General features: G+C 44.7%; 1 protein-coding gene across 4 annotated transcripts in view; it reads right to left on the bottom strand.

The window, feature by feature from the left end:
- LOC124545110 (RNA-binding protein 26) overlaps nucleotides 1–17396 on the bottom strand; it is a 266987-nt gene extending 249591 nt beyond the window's left edge. For all 4 annotated transcript variants that reach the window (XM_047123928.1, XM_047123929.1, XM_047123927.1 and 1 more), the window contains exons 1-2: nucleotides 17222–17396; nucleotides 2527–2645 (exon numbers count right to left, since the gene is read on the bottom strand). In XM_047123928.1, coding sequence (XP_046979884.1) covers nucleotides 2527–2645; nucleotides 17222–17280 — 178 coding nt within the window. In that variant the 5' untranslated portion in view covers nucleotides 17281–17396. The remainder of the gene's footprint in view (nucleotides 1–2526; nucleotides 2646–17221) is intronic.
- Nucleotides 17397–21456: the final 4060 nt, after the last annotated feature.

Genomic DNA, 21456 nt, shown 5'->3' on the forward strand with positions numbered 1-21456 from the left:
AGAAGAAATAAAAACTTTGAGGTTCGCCGATGACATTGTAATTCTGTCAGAGACAGCAAAGGACTTGGAAGAGCAGTTGAACGGAATGGACAGTGTCTTGAAAGGAGGATATAAGATGAACATCAACAAAAGCAAAACGAGGATAATGGAATGTAGTCTAATTAAGTCGGGTGACGCTGAGGGAATTAGATTAGGAAATGAGACACTTAAAGTAGTAAAGGAGTTTTGCTATTTGGGGAGCAAAATAACTGATGATGGTCGAAGTAGAGAGGATATAAAATGCAGACTGGCAATGGCAAGGAAGGCATTTCTGAAGAAGAGAAATTTGTTAACATCGAGTATAGTTTTAAGTGTCAGGAAGTCGTTTCTGGAGGTATTTGTATGGAGTGTAGCCATGTATGGAAGTGATTCATGGACGATAAATAGTTTGGACAAGAAGAGAATAGAAGCTTTTGAGATGTGGTGCTACAGAAGAATGCTGAAGATTAGATGGGTAGATCACATAGCTAATGAGGTGGTACTGAATAGGATTGGAGGGAAGAGAAGTTTGTGGCACAACTTGACTAGAAGAAGGGATCGGTTGGTAGGACATGTTCTGAGGCATCAAGGGATCACCAATTTAGTTTCGGAGGGCAGCGTGGAGGGTAAAAATCGTAGAGGAAGACCAAGAGATGAATACACTAAGCAGATTCAGAAGGATGTAGGTTGCAGTAGTAACTGGGAGATGAAGAAGCTTGCACAGGATAGAGTAGCATGGAGAGCTGCATCAAACCAGTCTCAGGACTGAAGACCACAGGAACAACAACAACAACAACAACAGAGTTTACCATATTAAATATGGACTTGATAGCCATTTCAAGTGTTTCTGTATGAATAAAAAGCAGATTCAACTTAAATTTTAAATGCTTTATGCAAGTAGACTGCATCCTCCGAACACCCAATTTTTTTAATATGAACTTTCAAGAACTGACTTTAAATTCAAGTTACGTAGCCTCTGTATGGAAGGTATTAGGTATTGATTTCATCAACACTGCTTTACACGGCCTAGCACATATCTGCTACTACAGAGTGAAGGGACGTCGGAAGGAAGGAATATTGAGGTAGGTGGACTTTCGATAATTCAGAGACAGAACGAAGACGACCGACCCCGCCCCGCCGGAAGGGGTTGTGTGTGTCAGCTGCGTTTGTGTGAATGTGTGTGTATGTATGTTGTCTATTTCAGAAGAAGGCCTTCTGGTAGAAAACGTACATGTTTAGTAGTCTTTTTGTTGTGCATGTCTGTGACTCAACATCAACACTATATGGTGAGCAGCAATCTATCCTTTTCATAATACTGTCATTATTCCATCCTGGATTTTCCATTGTTTAATATGTATTGTTATATTTACTTATCTGACTATGTTGACTACTCTGTTGCAAAATTCATATATTACATAATGTCATTTCATGTTATGATTTATTTAATGCATTTTCATCAGTTAAAATTCATTGCAATTCGTTAATTTTCTGTTTTTAACAATCACATCATTGCATCAAAATGGATATAAGTTCCAGGTTGAAACACTGTTGCACACTCAGCTTTGCTTTAAGTATCGATGCAGCACTTGTGTCAATCAGTTTAGCAAACACGTAACAGATTCTAAAACACGCATAGTATGGCAACTTTACAGCAATAGCAGCAATATCAATTCTTTGAAGCTGATCACACATGTTCAGTATTTGATCCAACCTGAAGAACTTTTTACGGGAAGCTTTTCAATATTCAATAGGCATCAACAGATATAATATTCATAGGTACTTCATACTACACAAATCTCCTGACTTCCACCCCAATTCCATGAGGTTCAAAGAGTATAACACAACACCAATAATGACTTGCACCTCACACTTGCTCCCAAGGAATGGAAAATCGAGGATGGAATGTAACAATATTATGAGAAGGATAGTTGCTACTTACCATATAGCAGAGATGCCGAGTTGCAGATAGAGGCAACAAAGAGACTGTCGGAAAGTGAGCTGCACATGCCAGACCGTGTGCGCACTGTCTATTTTCGGAAAGCTCACTTTCCAATGGCCTTTTGTTATGCCTATCTGTGACTCAGAACTCCACTATATGGTGAGTAGCAACTATCCTTTTCTTCATACTGATATTCCCAAGTGAAACTTACTGAGGAGTAATAGCATCACAAATAAATTTGGAAAAAATACGAAATGGTGTTCACACAACGCAAGACAGGACTGCCTGTCTTCCAGTTACAATAATCTTCTTTCAGCTTTAAAATATCATCTCAACTACATTTATCTAATATGGTGTTTTCCTTTTTCACTTTCCTCTTTACATTACAGTACACACACACAGAGAGGGGGAGAGAGAGAGAGAGAGAGAGAGAGAGAGAGAGAGAGAGAGAGAGTGTTTTTTTGTGTGTTTCCTTAAGGCTACTTAAAACTGCTCTCCTGAGAGTCAAATTAAAAATTTACAACACTTACAAACATATCGTAACCACTATACATCTTTACACTGCTCACCTTGCTGTAGAAAAACATCGAGCTGTTCAATCATGATAGCACGAAGTTCTCCTGGTGGTTTGTCCTTTTTCACCAATGCAAAAACATACTTCGCTAAGGCAACAGGATCAGCGTCACACCTGCAACAACAGAACAGTTATATTTCATTTATTTTCTGTGAACATAAATTTAATTTTTTTCTGTATATTGTGTTCCTTTACTTAAAGCTATGTTAATAAAGTTGAAGCAACAGTCAACCAGTAGTATGTTTCGTCAACTGAGTTCAGGAAATACATGGCGAACAGAAGGTATCATAGTTTGTTGGTTTATTTAAAAGAAGAGGGAAAGGACCAAACTATGAGGTCATCGGTCCCTTGTTCCAAAGGAAACAATGCCACAAGAGTGAGAATAAGGCAATGAGACAACACAAAACAGAATGAAAGGAAAAACCACAACAACAACTGAAGGGCAACAAACACTTCAATGGACAAAAGGGGACAAGAAAACCACAAAGACACAAGAAACGGGTAGAAGACATTAAAACAAGAAAGCAGGTTACCATGGCTGGCTGACCACGAGGATAAAAAGGAAAGGCCAGCCACTCTGCAACACATTAAAACCTCCACCCTTAAAGCACTAGGGTGGAGGACACACAGGGACAAAGGACATGTGCTAAAACTTAGAGCAAATGATAAAACTCACCCTCACAAATAAAACATGAAACTAAAGCTGCTGTTGAGGCATTGTCATCCAACACCAAAGGTAGGGTGCTGGGGAAGTTAAAAGTCCACCGCAGAGCGGCTGAAAGTGGGCAGTCTAGCAAGAGATGGACGACCGTCATTTGTAAGCCACAGCGACATCAAGATGGGTCCTCGCGACGGACGAGGTAACCATGTGTCAGCCACATACAGCCAATGCGGAGCCGACAGAAAACCATAGAATCCCTGCGAGAGGCACGCACGGAGGTCTTCCTTACATTTGTAGTTTCCCTAATAGCACACAGCTTGTTGTGCATACTGAGGTTATGCCATTCCATCTCCCAAAGCTGCAAAACCTTGCGGCAGAGTACTGAACAGAGGTCAGCAACAGTCAACCAGTAGTACGTTTCATCCATAAGCACTTTCTGCGTAGCCTGTTTGGCCAGCCTGTCGACAAGTTCGTTCCCTGGGATTCCGACATGATCTGGGATCCTGACAAACAACACTAAACAACTGGAATGTTCCAAGGCATAGATTGATTCCTGGATGGTCGCTACCATAGGATGATGAGGGTAGCACTGGTCGATAGCTTGTAGGCTGCTCAAGGAGTCAGTACACAGGAGAAATAACTCACCTGGGCATGAGCGGATGTGCTCAAGAGCACGAGATATGGCCACCAGCTCTGCAGTGAAAACACTGAAGCCATCTGGCAAGGAGTGCTGCTCTATATGTCCTCCATGAACATAGGCAAAGCTAACGTGACCACCAGACATCGAGCCATCGGTGTAAATCACTTCATGGTCCCAGTACATGTCGAGAATCAAGAGGAAGTGGTAGTGGAGAGTCGCAAGGTTAACCGAGTCCTTAGGGCCACGTGGAAGGTCTAGTAGGTACAGGCAAGGACTCCAGTTCGGAGAGAAGGGATCGCAGACAAACTGGGTTGCCAATAAGGGAGGTGAACCACCCTGGGCGAGAAATGAAGACGGTAATTCGGATGCACTGGAGAACTACGAATGTGTGCAACATAACTGGAGAGCAACTGCGCACACCTAACCTGCAATGGAGGGACTCCAGCCTCCACCAGGCCGCTGGTCACCAGACTCGTCCTAAAAGCTCCTGTCACTAGGCGAACACCACAGTGGTGCACTGGGTTGAGTAAATGCAACACTGAGGGTGCTGCCGAACCTTAAACCACACTCCCATATTCAAGGCGGGATTGAAAAAGGGCTCTGTAGAGCTGCAGCAGCGTAGAGCAATCTGCACCCCAGCTGGTGTCACTCAGGCAGCGGAACGCATTGAGGAGCTGAAAGCACTTCCACTTAAGCTGACGGAGGTGAGGAAGCCAAGTCAATCGGGCATCGAAAAACAGTCCTAAGAATCGATATGTCTCCACTACGGTGAGTGGATTGCCATTAAGGTACAGTTCTGGTTCCGGATGAACAGTACAATACCGAAAGAAGTGCATAACACTTGACTTTGCGGCCTAAAACTGGAAACTGTGGGCTAGAGCCCATGACTGTGCATTGTGGATGGCTCCCTGTACACACCGCTCAGCAACACCAATACTGATGGAGCAGTATGAAATGCAGAAGTCGCCTACATACAGAGAAGGTGAGACGGACAGCCCTACAGCTGCTGCTAGACCATTAATGGCCACTAAAAATAGTGGAGATACACTCAATACGGAGCCCTAGGGGACCCCATTCTCCAGGATATGTGGGGAACTATGGGAGGCACCAACTTGGACACGGAAAGTACGAAGTGACAGGAAATTGTGGATAAAAATCTGGAGCAGGCCTCGGGGACCCCACTTACATAATGTGGCAAGGATATGATGTGTCCAGATCGTTTCATATGCTTTTCGTAAATCAAGAGAGACTGCAACCAGGTGTTGGTGTCTGGAAAAGGCTGTTCGGATGGCAGACTCGATGGACACAAGATCATCAGTGGCAGAGTAGTAGTAGTAGTAGTAGTAGTAGTAGAGGGGTTTTTTGGGCGCACGACAGCAAGGTCTTCAGCACCCGGTCAGTAACATAGTGAGACGGGTGTCAAGAAAAATCCCAGAACAGGAATAGAAAACGGAACATAAAACACGGGGAACAATCGTTGAAAAATATGTGCTCACCCACACCGAAGCGTGGGATGAAGCTGGGTGTCAGCAGTAAAACATGGGCAACACAGGAAGAAAATGATAGAGGTAGCTAAAACAATGTAGCAGACGGAAGTGGCTGGCTGACCGCAAGGAAAAAAGGGGAGGAGTCAGCCACTCTGCAATACACTAACTCTGGCCTAAAAGTTTAGGCCAGAGTCCAGACACATCACAAAACTTAAAAAACCCTAGACACACACATCTCATCATTAGCTAAAACAGAAGGCAGATCCCCATCAACTTGTGCTTCCGCCCTTGCATCACGGTATAAAACGCAGTCTATTAAAATATGCTGGACAGAGATGTGCTCACCACAAGCATCACAAAACGGAGGATCCTCCCGCCGTAATAAAAAGCTATGTGTGAGGGGACAGTGCCCAATCCGAAGACATGTGAGGGCCACCTCTTCCCGCCTGAGCAACCTGCAGGAGGAACGCCACGGCCGAGTGGTTGACTTTACCAACCGCAGTTTATTGGCCGTCACCGCCAGCCATTCGTCCTCCCACAAAGCCATGCACTTCCTGTGGTGTGCAGCGATGACTGACTGCAAGGGGATAGGACACTGGACCACATCCTGCTCTCTGCAGGCCTCCTTGGCAGCCCGATCGGCCTGTTCATTGCCCCATATTCCGACATGACCAGGCACCCAGCAGAAGGATACCTCTTTACCCCGCTGTTGGAGCAAGTACAGTTGGTCATGTATCAGCTGGACCATCTCCTCAGTCGGGTACAGGTTCTGCAGTGATTGTAAGGCACTAAGAGAATCGGAGCAGAGAAGAAATCGATCGCCCCGAACACGATTCATCTGCTCCAGTGCCTTCAGGATCGCGTGGAGCTCCGCTGCGAAAACGGTATATTCGGCAGGGAGGCGAATCCGGGTAACATGATCAGGGAACACCACAGAACAGCCAAGGAAATTCTCCTGTTTGGAGCCATCAGTGTAAACGACAGTAAAACCGTGATGCATATCTAAAATGTTAAAAAACAGAGATTGGAATGTAAAATCTGGTGTGCCATCTTTCTTAAAATTAGTCAAATCTAAAATAAGTTCGGGTCTCCAGAGGAGCCAAGGTGGAGATCTGCTCCAACCGCGACGTAAAACACGAAGACCAGCCAGAGACATCGCACTGAGGCAATACTGTGCGCGAATCCCATAGGGCTGCGTCGCACATTGCCAGTTATGAAACAATCGTGCCAGAGGAGGCTGAGCGACGGTATGGTATGCAGGGGTGTATGGTGTGGACAAAGTTTTATACGCCTGGCGCACTGTAAGTAGCCGTCGCCGCATATGAAGTGGCGGTTCACCAGCCTCTGCACAGAGGCTTGGTATGGGGCTAGTTCGGAATGCCCCAGTGGCCAACCGAAGTCCTTCATAGTGCACAACGTCCAACATCCTTAAGTAAGAAGGCCTCGCAGACCCGTACACCATGCACCCATAATCGAGCCGAGATCGCACAAACGCCCTGTAAAACTGGAGCAGACAAGTCCTGTCAGTTCCCCATGTACTGTGGCTAAGACATTTTAAAATACTTAAAGCCTTAAGTGACCACCGTTTCAGGTCTTTAAGATGAGGTAACCACGTGAGCTTTGAGTCAAAAATGAGCCCCAGAAATCTCACCGTGTCTTTAAAAGTAAGACTAGTGTCCCTCATCCTCAACTCAAGAAAGGTTAAAATCGAACGAGAACGGTTAAAAAGAACACATACAGACTTCTCGGTGTAAAACTTAAAACCACTCTTCTGCGCCCAGTCATCCAAACGCCTAATCGTAAGTTGCAACTGACGAGTTGTCGTTGCAAGGCTTGAATAAGAGCAAAACAAAGAAATCATCCACAAACAAAGAACACTGGACAGGACTTTTCACCATGGACGTAATGCTATTAATAGCGATGGCAAAGAGAGTCACACTTAAAACGCTACCCTGAGGGACACCGTTCTCCTGCGCAAAGCGATCAGACAGGACGTCACCAATTTGGTACCTAAAATATCGTGGCAAGAGGAAAGACTGAATAAAAAGAGGAAGACAACCACGAAAACCCCATTCGTGAAGCTGCTCCAGGATGAGACGCCTCCAAGTGGTATCGTAGGCCTTTTCGATGTCAAAAAATACACCTAGAAGGTGATGACGGCGTAGGAAAGCTTGTTGTATAGCCGCCTCCAGGAGGGCAAGGTTATCGAAGGTGGAACGAAACCTCCTGAACCCACACTGAAAGCGACTAAGGAGTTGCCGGGATTCTAACATCCAGACAAGGCGGCGGCTGACCATCCGCTCCAAGGTCTTCCCTATGCAACTAGTGAGGGCAACACTATGGTAGCTACTTGGGCTCGTGCGGTCTTTCCCAGGTTTTAAAAAAGGGATTAAAACAGCCTCACGCCACGCGTCAGGAAAGTGGCCCAAATGGCATTAAAAAGTGCGAGGAGGATTTCTTTGTTGCGCATTGTGAGGTGCCATAGCATACAGTAATGGATCCTGTCGTGACCAGGGGATGTGTCACGAGCTCCAGACAATGCAGAATCCAGCTCCCACACAGAAAATGGGCAGTGGTAAACTTCATGAGAAGTGGACTGGAAGTCCAGACGACATCTCTCAGCAACAGCTCTACGGCGCTGGAAACCTGGATCCTGACTCGTTGTTGCAGTAACTGTGGCAAAATACACTGCCTTAGTGTGGGCAATGTCTCGCGGATCCATGTGGAGAGTGCCGTTATTCATTACAGCAGCTATGGGGCACCTCCCTCCTCTGCCAGAAATTCTCCGGATGGTCTCCCACACAATGGAACTGTTGGTGGAACGATTAATGGTGTTCAGGAACTGTTACCATGACCCCTTCTTGCTCTCACGAATAATGCGGCGACATCTGGCCCTTGCCACCCGAAAGGCTGCAAGATTCTCAGCAGTCGACCGACACTTGAACCAATGCAGAGCCGCACGCCTGGTCCTGATTGCAGAGCGGCATTCGGCACTGCACCAAGGCACAGGTGGCCTCTTCCTATGGCCTGTGGACTGTGGAATGGATGCTGCAGCGGCGTGGTGGACCGTTTTGGTAATATGATCCACCCACGCCTCAACATTCGCACAGTGTTCGAACTGGGGCAACTGGCTATAAAGTGTCCAGTCAGCTCCACTGAGCACCCATTGTGGTGGTCTCCTTTCGGAGCCCACGCCATCTGGCAGGTGAATCCAGATTGGGAAATGATCACTGGCATGCAAGTCAGCGACCACTTCCCAGTGAGCACTGGCGGAAAGAGTTGGAGAGCAAAGCAAGAGATCAATGGCAGAGAACGACCCAGTCGCTGTGCAGAAATGAGTACTCTGTCCTCCATTGAGCAAGTAGGCACAGGATGACAGGAGAAGCCTCTCAACCGCTCTACCCCTGGGGCAGGTATGTGCAGAGCCCCAAAGCACATTGTGGGCACTAAAATCACCACAAATAAAGAATGGCTGGGGGAGCTGTGTAAGAAGGTCGGTGAGGGCCGCTTCATCAAGTGCATCATGTGGGGGCAAGTAAAGCGAACATACAGTCAATGGATGACGCATGTGCACGGACACAGCGACGGCCTGTAAAGTCGTCGTAAGTGAGAGAGGCGAGGAGTGGTAGTCCGTCCTGACGAAAATACCTACGCCTCCTCTAGCTCTCTCTCCATGCAGGTTGTCCTTTTTGCGGAGCGTATAGCCTCGGATCTCAGGGGAGTATGATGGATGGAAATAAGTCTCCTGGAGACATAGACACAGTGGTCTACCCTGAGATAGTAGACGAAGTTCCTCCACATGCGTCCTGAACCCTTGCAAGTTCCACTGAAGTATGGGAGCCATCTATGATGGGGGTAGCACTTTCATCCTGTCACTCCGACAGGGCGGGGAGACTGCAGCAGGTGGAGGGCAGGCATGGGGCGAGATGATTGCCCCACGCATACATCATATTCCATCAACTCTGGGGAAGAGTCAGAGGAAGCCTCACGTAAAACAACATCCGCATGGTCAGATGGTTTACCACTGGATTTGACCCGCTGTTGCTGCTGTTCAGGAGCTTTCTGTGGTTTGGTGGGCTTTGGGGGAGCTGACGTGGGAGTGGTAATTGGCGCACTGGGCTTGGGAACAGCCTCAGCTGTTGGAGGCGCCAGGGGCTGGCCCAAGTTCACCACTGTACCTTTGTCTGCCGTTCGAGTAGGGGCTACTGGTTCTGAAACACTGGCTGCGTTGCAAGTGCACAGACAGCTGCAGGTGTTAGTGCCAACACTCACCACCTCAGTCTGCGTGGAGGCATCGACTTTTGGAGTAGGCTTCTGAACCAGGAATGCAAAAGATGTAGCAAATGTGGGAGGTTGCATCGACTTATAGATCTTCTTGGCCTCACCATATGGGATACGCTTGTATGTTTTTATTTCCTGGACTTTGCGTTCCTCTAAAAATATTCGGCAGTCCCTACTCCAAACAGGGTGGTTTTCAGAGCAATTGATACATCTAGCTGGAGACGAGCAGCCAACTCCTTTATGAGCAGCCTTACCACAGTTGCCACAAGTCGCTTCGCCTCTACACCCTAAGGTGGTATGCCCAAAAGCTGGCATTTAAAACAGCGCATTGGAGACGAGAAATAAGGCCGCACACTAAGGCGAAGGAAGCCAGCCTTAATATGTTCGGGAAGTTTCATGCTACCGAACGTCAGAATAAGAGAGTCGGATTTCACAAGATTGTCATCAACCCTCTTCATGATATGCTGAACATCAACGATACCTTCCGGAGCCCACTCACATTGCAGTTCGTCTTTGGGAATGTCGACTAGATCCTGGCAAGTCACAACACCTTTGCTATAATTCAAGGTGCTGTGCAGTTCTGCGTCTATGGCATACTCCCCAAGGCATTTAGCAGCTTGCAGGTTAGTGGCTTGCTTGGAAGTGGAAGTTTCCACAAGCAAGGTCCCATTACGCAAACGCTTCACTGATTTTAAGGAGCCACAGATGCCCTCCAAACCCTTTTGTATATAGAAGGGCGAAACCTTCTCAAAACTACCCTCCTTCCGTTTTACAATGAGAAACACATGCTGATTATCAGAATGCATTCTGTTACCTAAGACTGGACTTGTCAAAGAAGTGCCGGAGTCAGGGGGACTGACTGCACGAGCCCTCTTAAGAGACTGGGTGTGAGAACCTTCCAGCGGCCCACCCTTTCTGCTGGGAGGAAGAAAAGAGGATTTCGAAGGATCCATCTCGGTCCCACGAGCAGCTAGGGAACTAGAAGTCCACCTAGACAGAGCCCCGCATGCCTAGGTAAGCCTTATACAACTGAGGTGCGACAGGTTCCCCAGAGGTTGCCCGCTAGCGACTGTTCCACTTCAACAGCCATGCATCTCATCAGCGCGCAACACACCTTGAGATTGAGGGGTTGTTTATAGAGGTTTATTCCATCCTCGCGATCCGGGCGGTCAAGCCAAGATCCCCACTCTCTGAGACACACAACTTTCCACCGACGCGCCGCGCGGTGGTCGTTGAAGCATGCCCAGAGCTTATGGTGACTGAGGACTGGCGGCGATTACCAGTCCCTAGCTCAGGAACCCCGGGGTCACCAAGCCCGTACCCAGCAAATGAATGCTGAGCCCCTGGGGGCTCAGTGGCAGAAGCCACCCTGACATGGAACCATTAGGCCACATGACAACAGGGCCCAACGCAACCACCGACACACCATACTTTCCAGCAGCTTACAAAGAACTAGAATGAAGTTTTCACTCTACAGCGGAGTGTGCGCTTATATGAAACTTCATGGCAGATTAAAACTGTGTGCTGGACCGAGACTTGAACTCAGCTTTAATTCCGCGAGTACCTCATCTCCTACCTTCTAAATTTCACAGAAGCTCTCCTGCGAACCCTGCAAAACTAGCACTCCTGGAAGAAAGGATATTGCGGAGACATGGCTTAGCCACAGCCTGGGGGATGCTTCTAGAATGAAATTTTCTACATCTACATACATACTCCGCAATCCACCATACGGTGCATGGCGGAGGTTACCTCGTACCACAACTAGCATCTTCTCTCCCTGTTTCACTCCCAAACAGAACGAGGGAAACATTACTGCCTATATGCCTCTGTACGAGCCCTAATCTCTCTTATCTTATCTTTGTGGTCTTTCCGTGAAATGTAAGTTGGCGGCAGTAAAACTGTACTTCAGTCAGCCTCAAACGCTGGTTCTCTAAATTTCCTCAGTAGTGATTCACGAAAAGAATGCCTCCTTTCCTCTAGAGACTAGCATTTCCGTAACATTCGCGTGATGATCAAACCTACCAGTAACAAATCTAGCAGCCCGCCTCTGAATTGCTTCTATGTCCTCCCTCAATCCGACCTGATAGGGATCCCAAACGCTCGAGCAGTACTCAAGAATAGGTTGTATTAGAGTTTTATAAGCGGTCTCCTTTACAGATGAACCACATTTTCCCAAAATTCTACGAATGAGCCGAAGACAACTATCTGCCTTCCCCACAACTGCCATTACATGCTTGTTCCACTTCGCCACATACCGTCAGGTGGCTTGCGGAGTATGGATGCAGATATCGCTCTGCAATGTTACGCCCAAATATTTAATCGACGTGACTGTGTCAAGTGCTACACTACTAATGGAGTATTCAAAAATTACGGGATTCTTTTTCCTATTCATCTGCATTAATTTACATTTATCTACATTTAGAGTTAGCTGCCATTCTTTACACCAATCACAAATCCTGTCCAAGTCATCTTGTATCCTCCTACAGTCACTCAACGACGACACCTTCCCATACACCACAGCATCATCAGCAAACAGCCACACCTTGCTATCTACCCTATCCAAAAGATCGTTTATGTAGATAGAAAACAACAGTGGACCTACCACACTTCCCTGGGGCACCCTCACCTCCAATGAACACTCACCATCGAGGACAACGTACTGGGTTCTATAACTTAAGAAGTCTTCGAGCCACTCACATATTTGCGAACCAATCCCATATGCTCGTACCTTAGTTAGGAGTCTGCAGTGGGGCACCGACTCAAATGCAATTTTCACTCTACAGCGGAGTGTGCGCTGATATGAAATTTCCTGGCACATTAAAACTGTGTGCCGGACCGAGACTCGAATTCGGGACCTCAGCCTTTAGCGGGCATGTGCTCGACCAACTGAGCTACCCAAGCACTACTCACGCCCTGTCCTCACAGCTTTAATTGAGCCAGTACCTCATCTCCTACCTTCCAAACTTCACAGAAGCTCTCCTGCGAACCCTGCAGAACTAGCACTCCTGGAAGAAAGGTATTGCGGATACATGGCTTAGCCACAGACTGGGGAATGTTTCTAGAATGAAATTTTCACTCTACAGCGGAGTGTGCGCTGATATGAAACTTCCTGGAAGATTAAAACTGTGTGCCGGATCGAGATTCAAACTCGGGACCTTTGCCTTTCGCGGGCAAGTGCTCTGCCAATTGAGCTACCCAAGCACGATGCACGTCCCGTCCTCACAGCTTTAATTCCGCCAGTACCTCATCTCCTACCTTCCAAACTTCACAGAAGCTCTCATGTGAACCCTGCCATCCTTAGCCTGGTGTTCCTCCTATGGTGTGGCCAGGGAGGGGAATGATTTAGGGTTGACTTTCTTGCATTGTATTGAGACTTGGAACACTTAAAAGACTGCTGGTGTGTGATCACCAGCAAGTGATGACGTGGTACGCTTCATTGCGCGTCATCTGTGCTGATGCCACCCACTCTGACCGGGGGCCTCCCCACAGGCGCCACCAAGCCGCAGCAAAGGTCTCCTGGCAGAATGGCCATTGCTGGGAATCCCGATGCCCCAGGGTGATGAGCATCTGCTGCTTGGCGTACGTGGGGAGTTACCAGCGCAGGCATCAGCAGAGTGAGCCCTGTGTTGTCAGGGGGCTACAACCAACAGGGTACATAGCGGCCCCACCACAACGGACTGGCTACTGTGCTGGCTATCAGGTGCAAAGAAGTCCATGGTCATCGTCGGCATAGAAAACGACACTGCATAGTGGGTGGAGCAAATTCACCCAGGAAGGCATCCTCGCCCAAGAGATCCAGAATGAGCTGGACTGCAGTGCAACAACAAGAAAGTGGGCTAAAGATCTCAAGGCACGATGGACACGATGCACCATGTACGACGCCCTTCCCCAGTTGGCTTGCTCTTTGGGAAAATTTTGAAAAATGGGGGTCAAACCCTACAGGGGACCATCACATAAAGGCCAGAACATGAGAGACTCCTTTTAGTCGCCTCTTACGACAGGCAGGGAAACCTCGGGCCTATTCTAATACCTGGACCCGCAGAAGGTACAGCACGAATGGGGACGTGCTAGGTGGGAAAGTGGATCAGCCAGGAGTCATACTGAGATAGTATGGACAATTGCAATTAACACTGCTGGCAACTGTATAGTAAGCAGGAGATCCCGAGTTTGAATTCAGGTCGGACACGCATTTTCATTCAGCACCGCTAATTCCACATAAACTAGAAATGCAGCTGACATCATTAGTTCCTTCCCTTCCCTCGCCCCCCCCCCCCCCCTCCTCCTCCACCTTCAATTAACATAAATTATGTTCTGCGCAAAATTCTACCGGATGGCTTTCTCTATCATTCCTTTTCATCCAGTCCATGCGCTCCTACTACTTTTCCTTCTCTTTCTTTTGCTTCTATTGAATTCCAGTTCCACCACAATTAATTCTTTTGCCTCCCTTAACTATCAAAATAATTTTATTTTATTTTTTAATCTTGTCGTACATTCTTACAATCTTATCAGCTCCAAGCTATCTGGCATATCAACTTTTACAATTGTTTTGTGTTGACTTAGTAACTCTCGTAGCTATGATAATGTGTTCACTAAGTTGTTCACAGCAGATTCACCTCATTCTGATTAAATTATTCAATATTAGTCCTACTCCTGCAGTAACCCTACATGATTCTGTATTTATAACCCTGTACTCACATGACCAGGAATCCTGTTCGTCCTGCCAACATACTTCACTAATTTCCACTATATGTAGCTTCAATCTATTCAATTCTCTTTTCACTGCTCTAACTTCCCTACTGGATTAAGAAACTCCACATTCTAAAATGCAGAGCGCCAGTTTTCATTTTCCAAGAGGATGACATCCTTCTGAGCAGTCCCCACCTGAACATCCGAAAATTTGGAACTATTTTATCTCCGGAATATTTCACCCAAATGGATGCCAATCATCGTAACTGTACAGTAGAGCTGCATGTTCTCAGGTAAAATAACGGCATAGTTTCACTTTGCCTTCAGTCGTTTACAGTACCAGCACAGAAATGGCATGCTGTCTGCTACAATGCCCGATCAGTCAATCATACACACTGTCAGCCCTGCAGCTGCTGAAAAGCTTGCCGCCTCTCCTTCAGGAGCATATCTCTTCACTGTGGTGGCATCTGCAGTATAGCTACCTGCATCACTAAGGCATGCATGCCACACCATCTTAGCAAAGTCAGTGGTTCATGGGTGATTTGTATGCTATGTATCACATTTTGTGGAGTCAGGTCATTATTTCAGTAGGTTGTACATAATATACACATTCCATAAACAATACTAAATGAGAATTTATATCAATTTTAGAAGATATCTCTCTGCCTGGAATAACAAATGCCTTATCCCAGAGGCAACTGGGAAAGAGACACATTTTTCACTCTTTTCTCAACATGAAGGAATTTCTGCCTCACAAACTTTGACTTTTGTGCACGCGTGTGTGTGTGTGTGTGTGTGTGTGTGTGTGTGTGTGTGTGTGTGTGTACGTGACCATTTGGACTGCTTCTACATGAAGCTTGTTTGTGTTGGCGGTGTATAGGATACTTTCAGTTACTGAGAGGTGACAACAGATGCAATGCATTTCATGAAATGAAATTGCTACCACTGATTATTCTTTGCAGGTTACTCGTGTTTCCTTAAATCTTCAGTGGCGCAGCTTACACTTTGTTGATGGTTTTCTCTCTCTCTCTCTCTCTTTTTTGGAGGGGGGGGGGGTGATTATGATTATTATGATGATGATGAAGTGCCCGACTTTTGTAGAGTAGGCTAATTCAAGGTCTACGGTAGATTAAATGAAGACAGTGCCTTTGTGATTTGTCAAGCCAATGAATGCTGTATGACAAGAAACTAGTAACTGGAACGAAGGTTGTAGCGACAAATTCATGTGGCTCACTGATTGGGGTTAGGACAGACTGGACACTGATAAATGGGTTGTGATATGATAAAATAAAAGGCTGCCTGCATTTACCAAGTAGTTCAAGTTATTTTTCATAAGATAGTAATCACATTACAAGGCATTGTCATTTCAGATTTACATCACACAATAAAAATTTATTTTTATCATTACCACTGTTTTTTTCTGAATCCTTGAACATTTCACCTGTATACTGATGTAAGGACTGGACAACATTCCAGCTGCCGACAAATACCATATCTCATGGCAAGTGCTGTCAACACTGCTGGACTCTTCTCACATTACTCAGTGATTAAGTGGTTACACTCCTTAAAATGGGAATGCAGCAGTTTGTATTGACATGGAAGTTAACAACAGAAGGTAGTTAAATTACAAATTACACTCAGCAGAATGTAAAGGGAGAAGCCTAAAGGAGATGAAAGACAATGAAATGATTGACTAGTGTAAGTTGGGAGAGATGGGTATTAAGAACCCAGAGTGTACCCGCACCTCCTACCTGCAACCTTCTGGTGAACTGGTACTGGGAAGGAAAAATTCATATTTTGTGATAATGCAGGCTCTACAGTCAAAGAACGCACTCTGTGACAGAGTATAGTGGATAACACAGGTATCACAAGATACCTACTTAAGGCAAATCAGGCTTCACACTTTTGCTATGACTCTGAAACACTGCTAGATTTTTAAGAGAGGATAAAGCAAGAGAAAACCATTTCCATGTTGGTACACTGGAATAAATCATACAAATTTTCAATAACTCCTTTATTTTAATATTAGGCCTACATGCTATAAAATAATTTTAGAAAGTCTAAGCAAAAAGCTTGTTAGAAGCAGTACTACAGAAGGTGAAATGAATACTAAACAAAAATCAGCAAAGCATAGTTCAATTTTGAACTGAATCCCCCAATCCTCACTCCCCCATTCCAGATCAACAGAACCTAAATGCTGATGTCACTGGAGCTAGGACACTCGCAGACGTCCTGTTTACTTCAGAGAGAGAATCCATGGAAATGCAATAACACTCCATTCATCCACAAAGGAAGTTCACAAATTCAAAATAGCATTTGTTGGAACTGCAGCTTTTCGCTATACAGTGAAAAATATCACTGTGGATGAAATCCTCTAAACATGACATTCATATTACTCCAAGATGACTGAGCATGAACCAATTCCCACTAAATAGAACACAACTGGTTTGCAAATAGCAGTATTTGGTCAGACAACATTCAAGAGTGTTTAACTGGATGTACGAGTTTAGAACTAGTTGGAAACCTATCACATTAGGTGTTAATAAATTTCGACTCATAATTCAGTGACGTTTAATACACGGGGTAAGTCATAGTGGCACAGGCTGTTTTCTCATAAATGAATGTCGTACAGAAATTTAAAGTTGAAAGTAATTCATCATAGTTCTTATGTGCAAACAAAACAGATGTCGATATTTGGAGCCAAGCATCGGGATCTGTAACTACTGTCGGCTTTCTCGGTTGATTTCCTGACTAAAGTAAAACACTGAAATCCCACCATTATGCATACGATAAGGTCGAGAAAATGTCATTATTGCAGGGCTTGATATTCAAACACGCAGAATGTTCGAGTCGACAAAAATCTTTATTAAACGCATAAAACTTCATAAATTTCATCCATTAATTGTGCAACGTTTGCAATCTTTGGCCTACTTACAAAGGTTCCAGTACGGCCGAAAGCCAGCTTTTAAACGACTCTTGATCTTCTATAATCATTGTTAATTTTATACAACTTTTGCATTTACTTAGAACACAAAATGAGACACTCTTGTATTCTTTAATTCTTATACATTACTCCAACGTTCACTCTTCTAAACAAATGTTTACCACACGCACAGATACACAAAGATAAAATATATAAAGATAAATTCGTGTCAAAGAGTTCCTCGACAACACAGTTATGAAAATATAATATTTATGGACATGGAGATAAGGTAAGATTTAAAATTTTGACAGCATAATTTTAGACATAATACTACGTATATAGAGGCAAACTTCCCAGCAATTTGTGAAGTATACACATAATTTTTTTTCTTAATTTACATATTTGTGTTCCCTTGTGAAGCATTTACTCATTTCATTGTAATAACAGATACATTACAATAATAACATCAGCATTTTTTTAGCCTAGTTAAATCCTAATGTTTTTTATACGGAAGCACTGATCGTTAAATCTTGATATTTCCAGCACACAAGCAGTCAATATCAGTTTTTTAGTTTTTCTATTGGCTGCAATTTAAGCTGCGTTTACACCGAATACAAAAACACGTTTCTGTTCACAACATTGTTTGCAACCACAATCGTTGTTCGGACTAGCATATCTGCACACGTCTTGGCATCGTCTGCTGCGCTGAACTACATCTGCATCTATATCTATACGCTGCAAAAAACCGTGAGGTGCATGGCAGAGGATACATCCCATTGTACTAGTTATTCTTCCTGTTCCAATCGCTTACGGAGCGCGGTAAAAATGATTGTCTGAACGTCTCTGTGCGTGCAGCAATTATTCTCATATTATCATCACGATTCTTATGTGAGCAATACTTAGGGGACTGTAGTACATTCCTAAAGTCAGCATTTTAATGCTGGCTCTTGAAACTTTATTAATAGACTTTCTCGGGATAGTTTACGTCTATCTTACAGAGTTCTTCAGTTCAGTTGCTCCAGTAACTCTGTGACACTCTCCTTGGATTGTGACAATTTGTGCTGCCCTTTTCTGTATGTGTTCAATGTCCCGCGTTATTCCTAACTGGTATGGGTCCTACACACTTGAGCAGTATTCTAGAACTGGTCGCACGAAGGATTTGTAAGCAATCTTCTTTGTAGACTGATTGCTCTTCTCCAGTATTCTACCAATAAACCAAAGTCTACCAGCTGCTTTAAGCATGACTGAGCCAATGTGATCATTCCACTTCTTACCCCATAAAATTTTACACCCAAGTAATTGTATGAGTCGGCCAATTCCAGCTGTGACTCATTGATATTACAGTCATTAGATGCTGCGGTTTTTCGTTTTGTTAGGTGCAAAACTGTTCATTTCTGAACATTTAGAGCACGTTGCCAATCTCTGCACCTCTTTGAAATTTTATCAAGATCTGATTGAGTATTTATGCAGCTTCTTCCATATAGTACTTAATTACAGATAACTGCAATATCTGCAAAAAGCCTGACTTTATTATTAATATTGTCTACAAGGTCGTTAATATACGATACAAACAGCAAGCGTCCCAACACACTTCCCCAGGGCAACACCCAAAGTTACTATTGCATCTAACGATGACTGAGAAATCTACAATAAATTATAGTAGGTAGATGAGCTAACTCAGCTGCAAGTCCAGTATAGAATCTGACAAGGATTCCATTGGGGCCTGGAGATTTGCTCTGTTTTAACGATTTCAGCTGTTACTCAACACCACTGACACCAATGCTTATTTCATTCAACTTTTCAGTGGCACAAGGACTAAATTGGGGCCATTCTCCTGCGTTTTCCTTTGTAAAGGAACATTTGAAAATTAAGTTAAGCATTTTAGCTTCCTTTGCTACCCCCAGTTTCAGTTCCTGTCTCATTCGCAAGGTACTGAACACTAACTTTGGTGTCACTAACAGCCTTTATATATGATCATAATTTCTTTGGGTTCTGTAAAAGATCACGTGACAATATTTGCTGCGGTCGTCACTGAAGGCATCATGCATTGTTCTCTTGACAGTCAAACATGTTTCATTTTTCATCTCTCTATCTATAGCCCTCCACTTTGTTTTACACCTATTATACAGTAATCTCTGTTTCTTTAGAAGTTGCTTTAAAGTGACTGTATACCATGGAGGTTCCCTCCCATTATGAACTGTTCTACTGGGAACATACCTATCCAGTTCATGTCCAATTATTCTTTTAAATGTGAGCCAGAGTTCCTCTGCTTGCTTCTCCCCTGCAGTGAAACTTCCAGGTTCCTCATTGAGATATGACACTACTGACTTTTTTTATCTACTTTGTTGAACATCCACATCTTTCTGTTTGTTTTAGTTGTCCTTTGTACTTTTGGAATTATTGTTCTCACACCGCGTCATCGTCGCTGATACGAGTTTCGATGTCGTCATACTCAAAGAGGTCAGGTCGATTTGTTGCCTTTAGATCTTTTGTCTTGATGTCTTATCTCACTGACCACTAAGATAACTGTAATTCTCCCAATTAAATGTTGGATGATTACAGTCTCCACCGATGATTACAGTGTGATTGGGGAAAAAACGCACAAGTGAACTGAGGGTTTCTATAAAGTTTTCAGTTACATCACGAGATGAGTCTGGTGGGTAATAGAAGGATCCAATTATCATTTTTGCAAACCCCTGATACGGAGTATTGCCCAAAGAGTTTCACATGCACCTTCAGTTTCTACCACAGTGGATTTGAGATGCTTGTCTACTGCAACAAATACACCATCTCCATCTGCCCATCCTTTCGATACACACTTAAATTTTCCCAAAAATCTCACTGCTGTTAAATTCACTTTTCAATCAGCTTTCTTTACCTAGTATTATGTGAACTTCACTACTTTTCATGAACACTGCAAATTATGTCACTTTGTCGCTAATCCTTTGACGGTTTATCATTAGGATTTTAATACTCTGACCTGTGTAAATCATTTTTTTGTTCGATCATACACAGATACTTCTGAGTTTCCTACAGTTATCGTTGTCTGAATTGGATGGAGAGTCGCCTAATCTAAAAGACCCTGTGTGCACCCCACACACAGTCAGCTACCTGAGTAACAGCCTCTGATGCACACCTGACCTATTTAGTGGTACCCTACAGTTCTCAACCCTATGGCACAAGTCCAGATATTCACAGCCTAGCTTGTCACAGAACATTGAAGTCTCTTGTTCAGACCTTCCACTCGACTCAGAACCAAAGGACCACTATCAAATCTGGTAACAATGCTGCAAATTGTGAGCTTCGTTGAAACTCCATGCGGAAGGCTGGCCTTCTCCACCATCTCTACCAGTTGCTGGCGCGACACATGGATGACCTCGGAGCCCAGAAGACAGGCATCATTTGTTCCAATGTGAGCCACAATCTGCAGTTTGTTGCACTCTTTTCCCTCAGTGGGTGCTAGAATAGCTCTTCAAAATGCTGAATGAGGCCCCCAGGCAATCTCATTGTGTGCACCTGGTGTCCTTTCCTGTCCCTTGCTGCCATTTCCCTAAGGGATACCATTGTTCTCCGTACGTTTGAACTGCCGATGATTAATAGACCCCTACCTATACTTTCGTGTTTGCTTCCTCCGGACACCAGACAAAACCGGTTTCCGGGAAACAGGTGAAGTGAGTTCCACTGGCTCACTTTCAGTTTCAGTTAAAGACAGCACCTCAGACTTGTTGGGTAGGGGGACCGGTACAACACCCTGAGTCCTCCCTCCACATCCATCCTGTAGAAGACGCCTGGATCTACCATCGACACGCCACTGGCAGTCAAGTGGAGGGTAACGGTAGATCCTGTACATTGTGCAGAGGAGACAGGATTCACAGGAGAGGACAGTACCTGAGGTACCTCTGGTAAAGTTATCACAGATACACGACTCTCAGGACCACTTCCAACACACTGACTCGCAGCAGTTGTCAATCGTTTGACAGTAGTCAGGGTAATTTCCAGCTGCTTACGATATTCAATCAATTCATCCCATGTTTAAGAACAGCGTTCACAATGGTGTTGCAGTTTGGCTGGTGCAATATATTACAAGGGAATGAACATATAACTTTGCACTAACCCCACTGATTTTCTTTTAACCTGTTGAGCTGAAAAGTTGCTAATTCCCTATAAGAACTGAAGCGCTACACAAAAACGAGATTTCTAGTAATGCAACGCAAAATCCTGTGATAAAAATTATCAGTTTCCTAATT

Source organism: Schistocerca americana, chromosome 8, assembly GCF_021461395.2.
Source record: "Schistocerca americana isolate TAMUIC-IGC-003095 chromosome 8, iqSchAmer2.1, whole genome shotgun sequence".
NCBI classification, from domain to species: domain Eukaryota; kingdom Metazoa; phylum Arthropoda; class Insecta; order Orthoptera; family Acrididae; genus Schistocerca; species Schistocerca americana.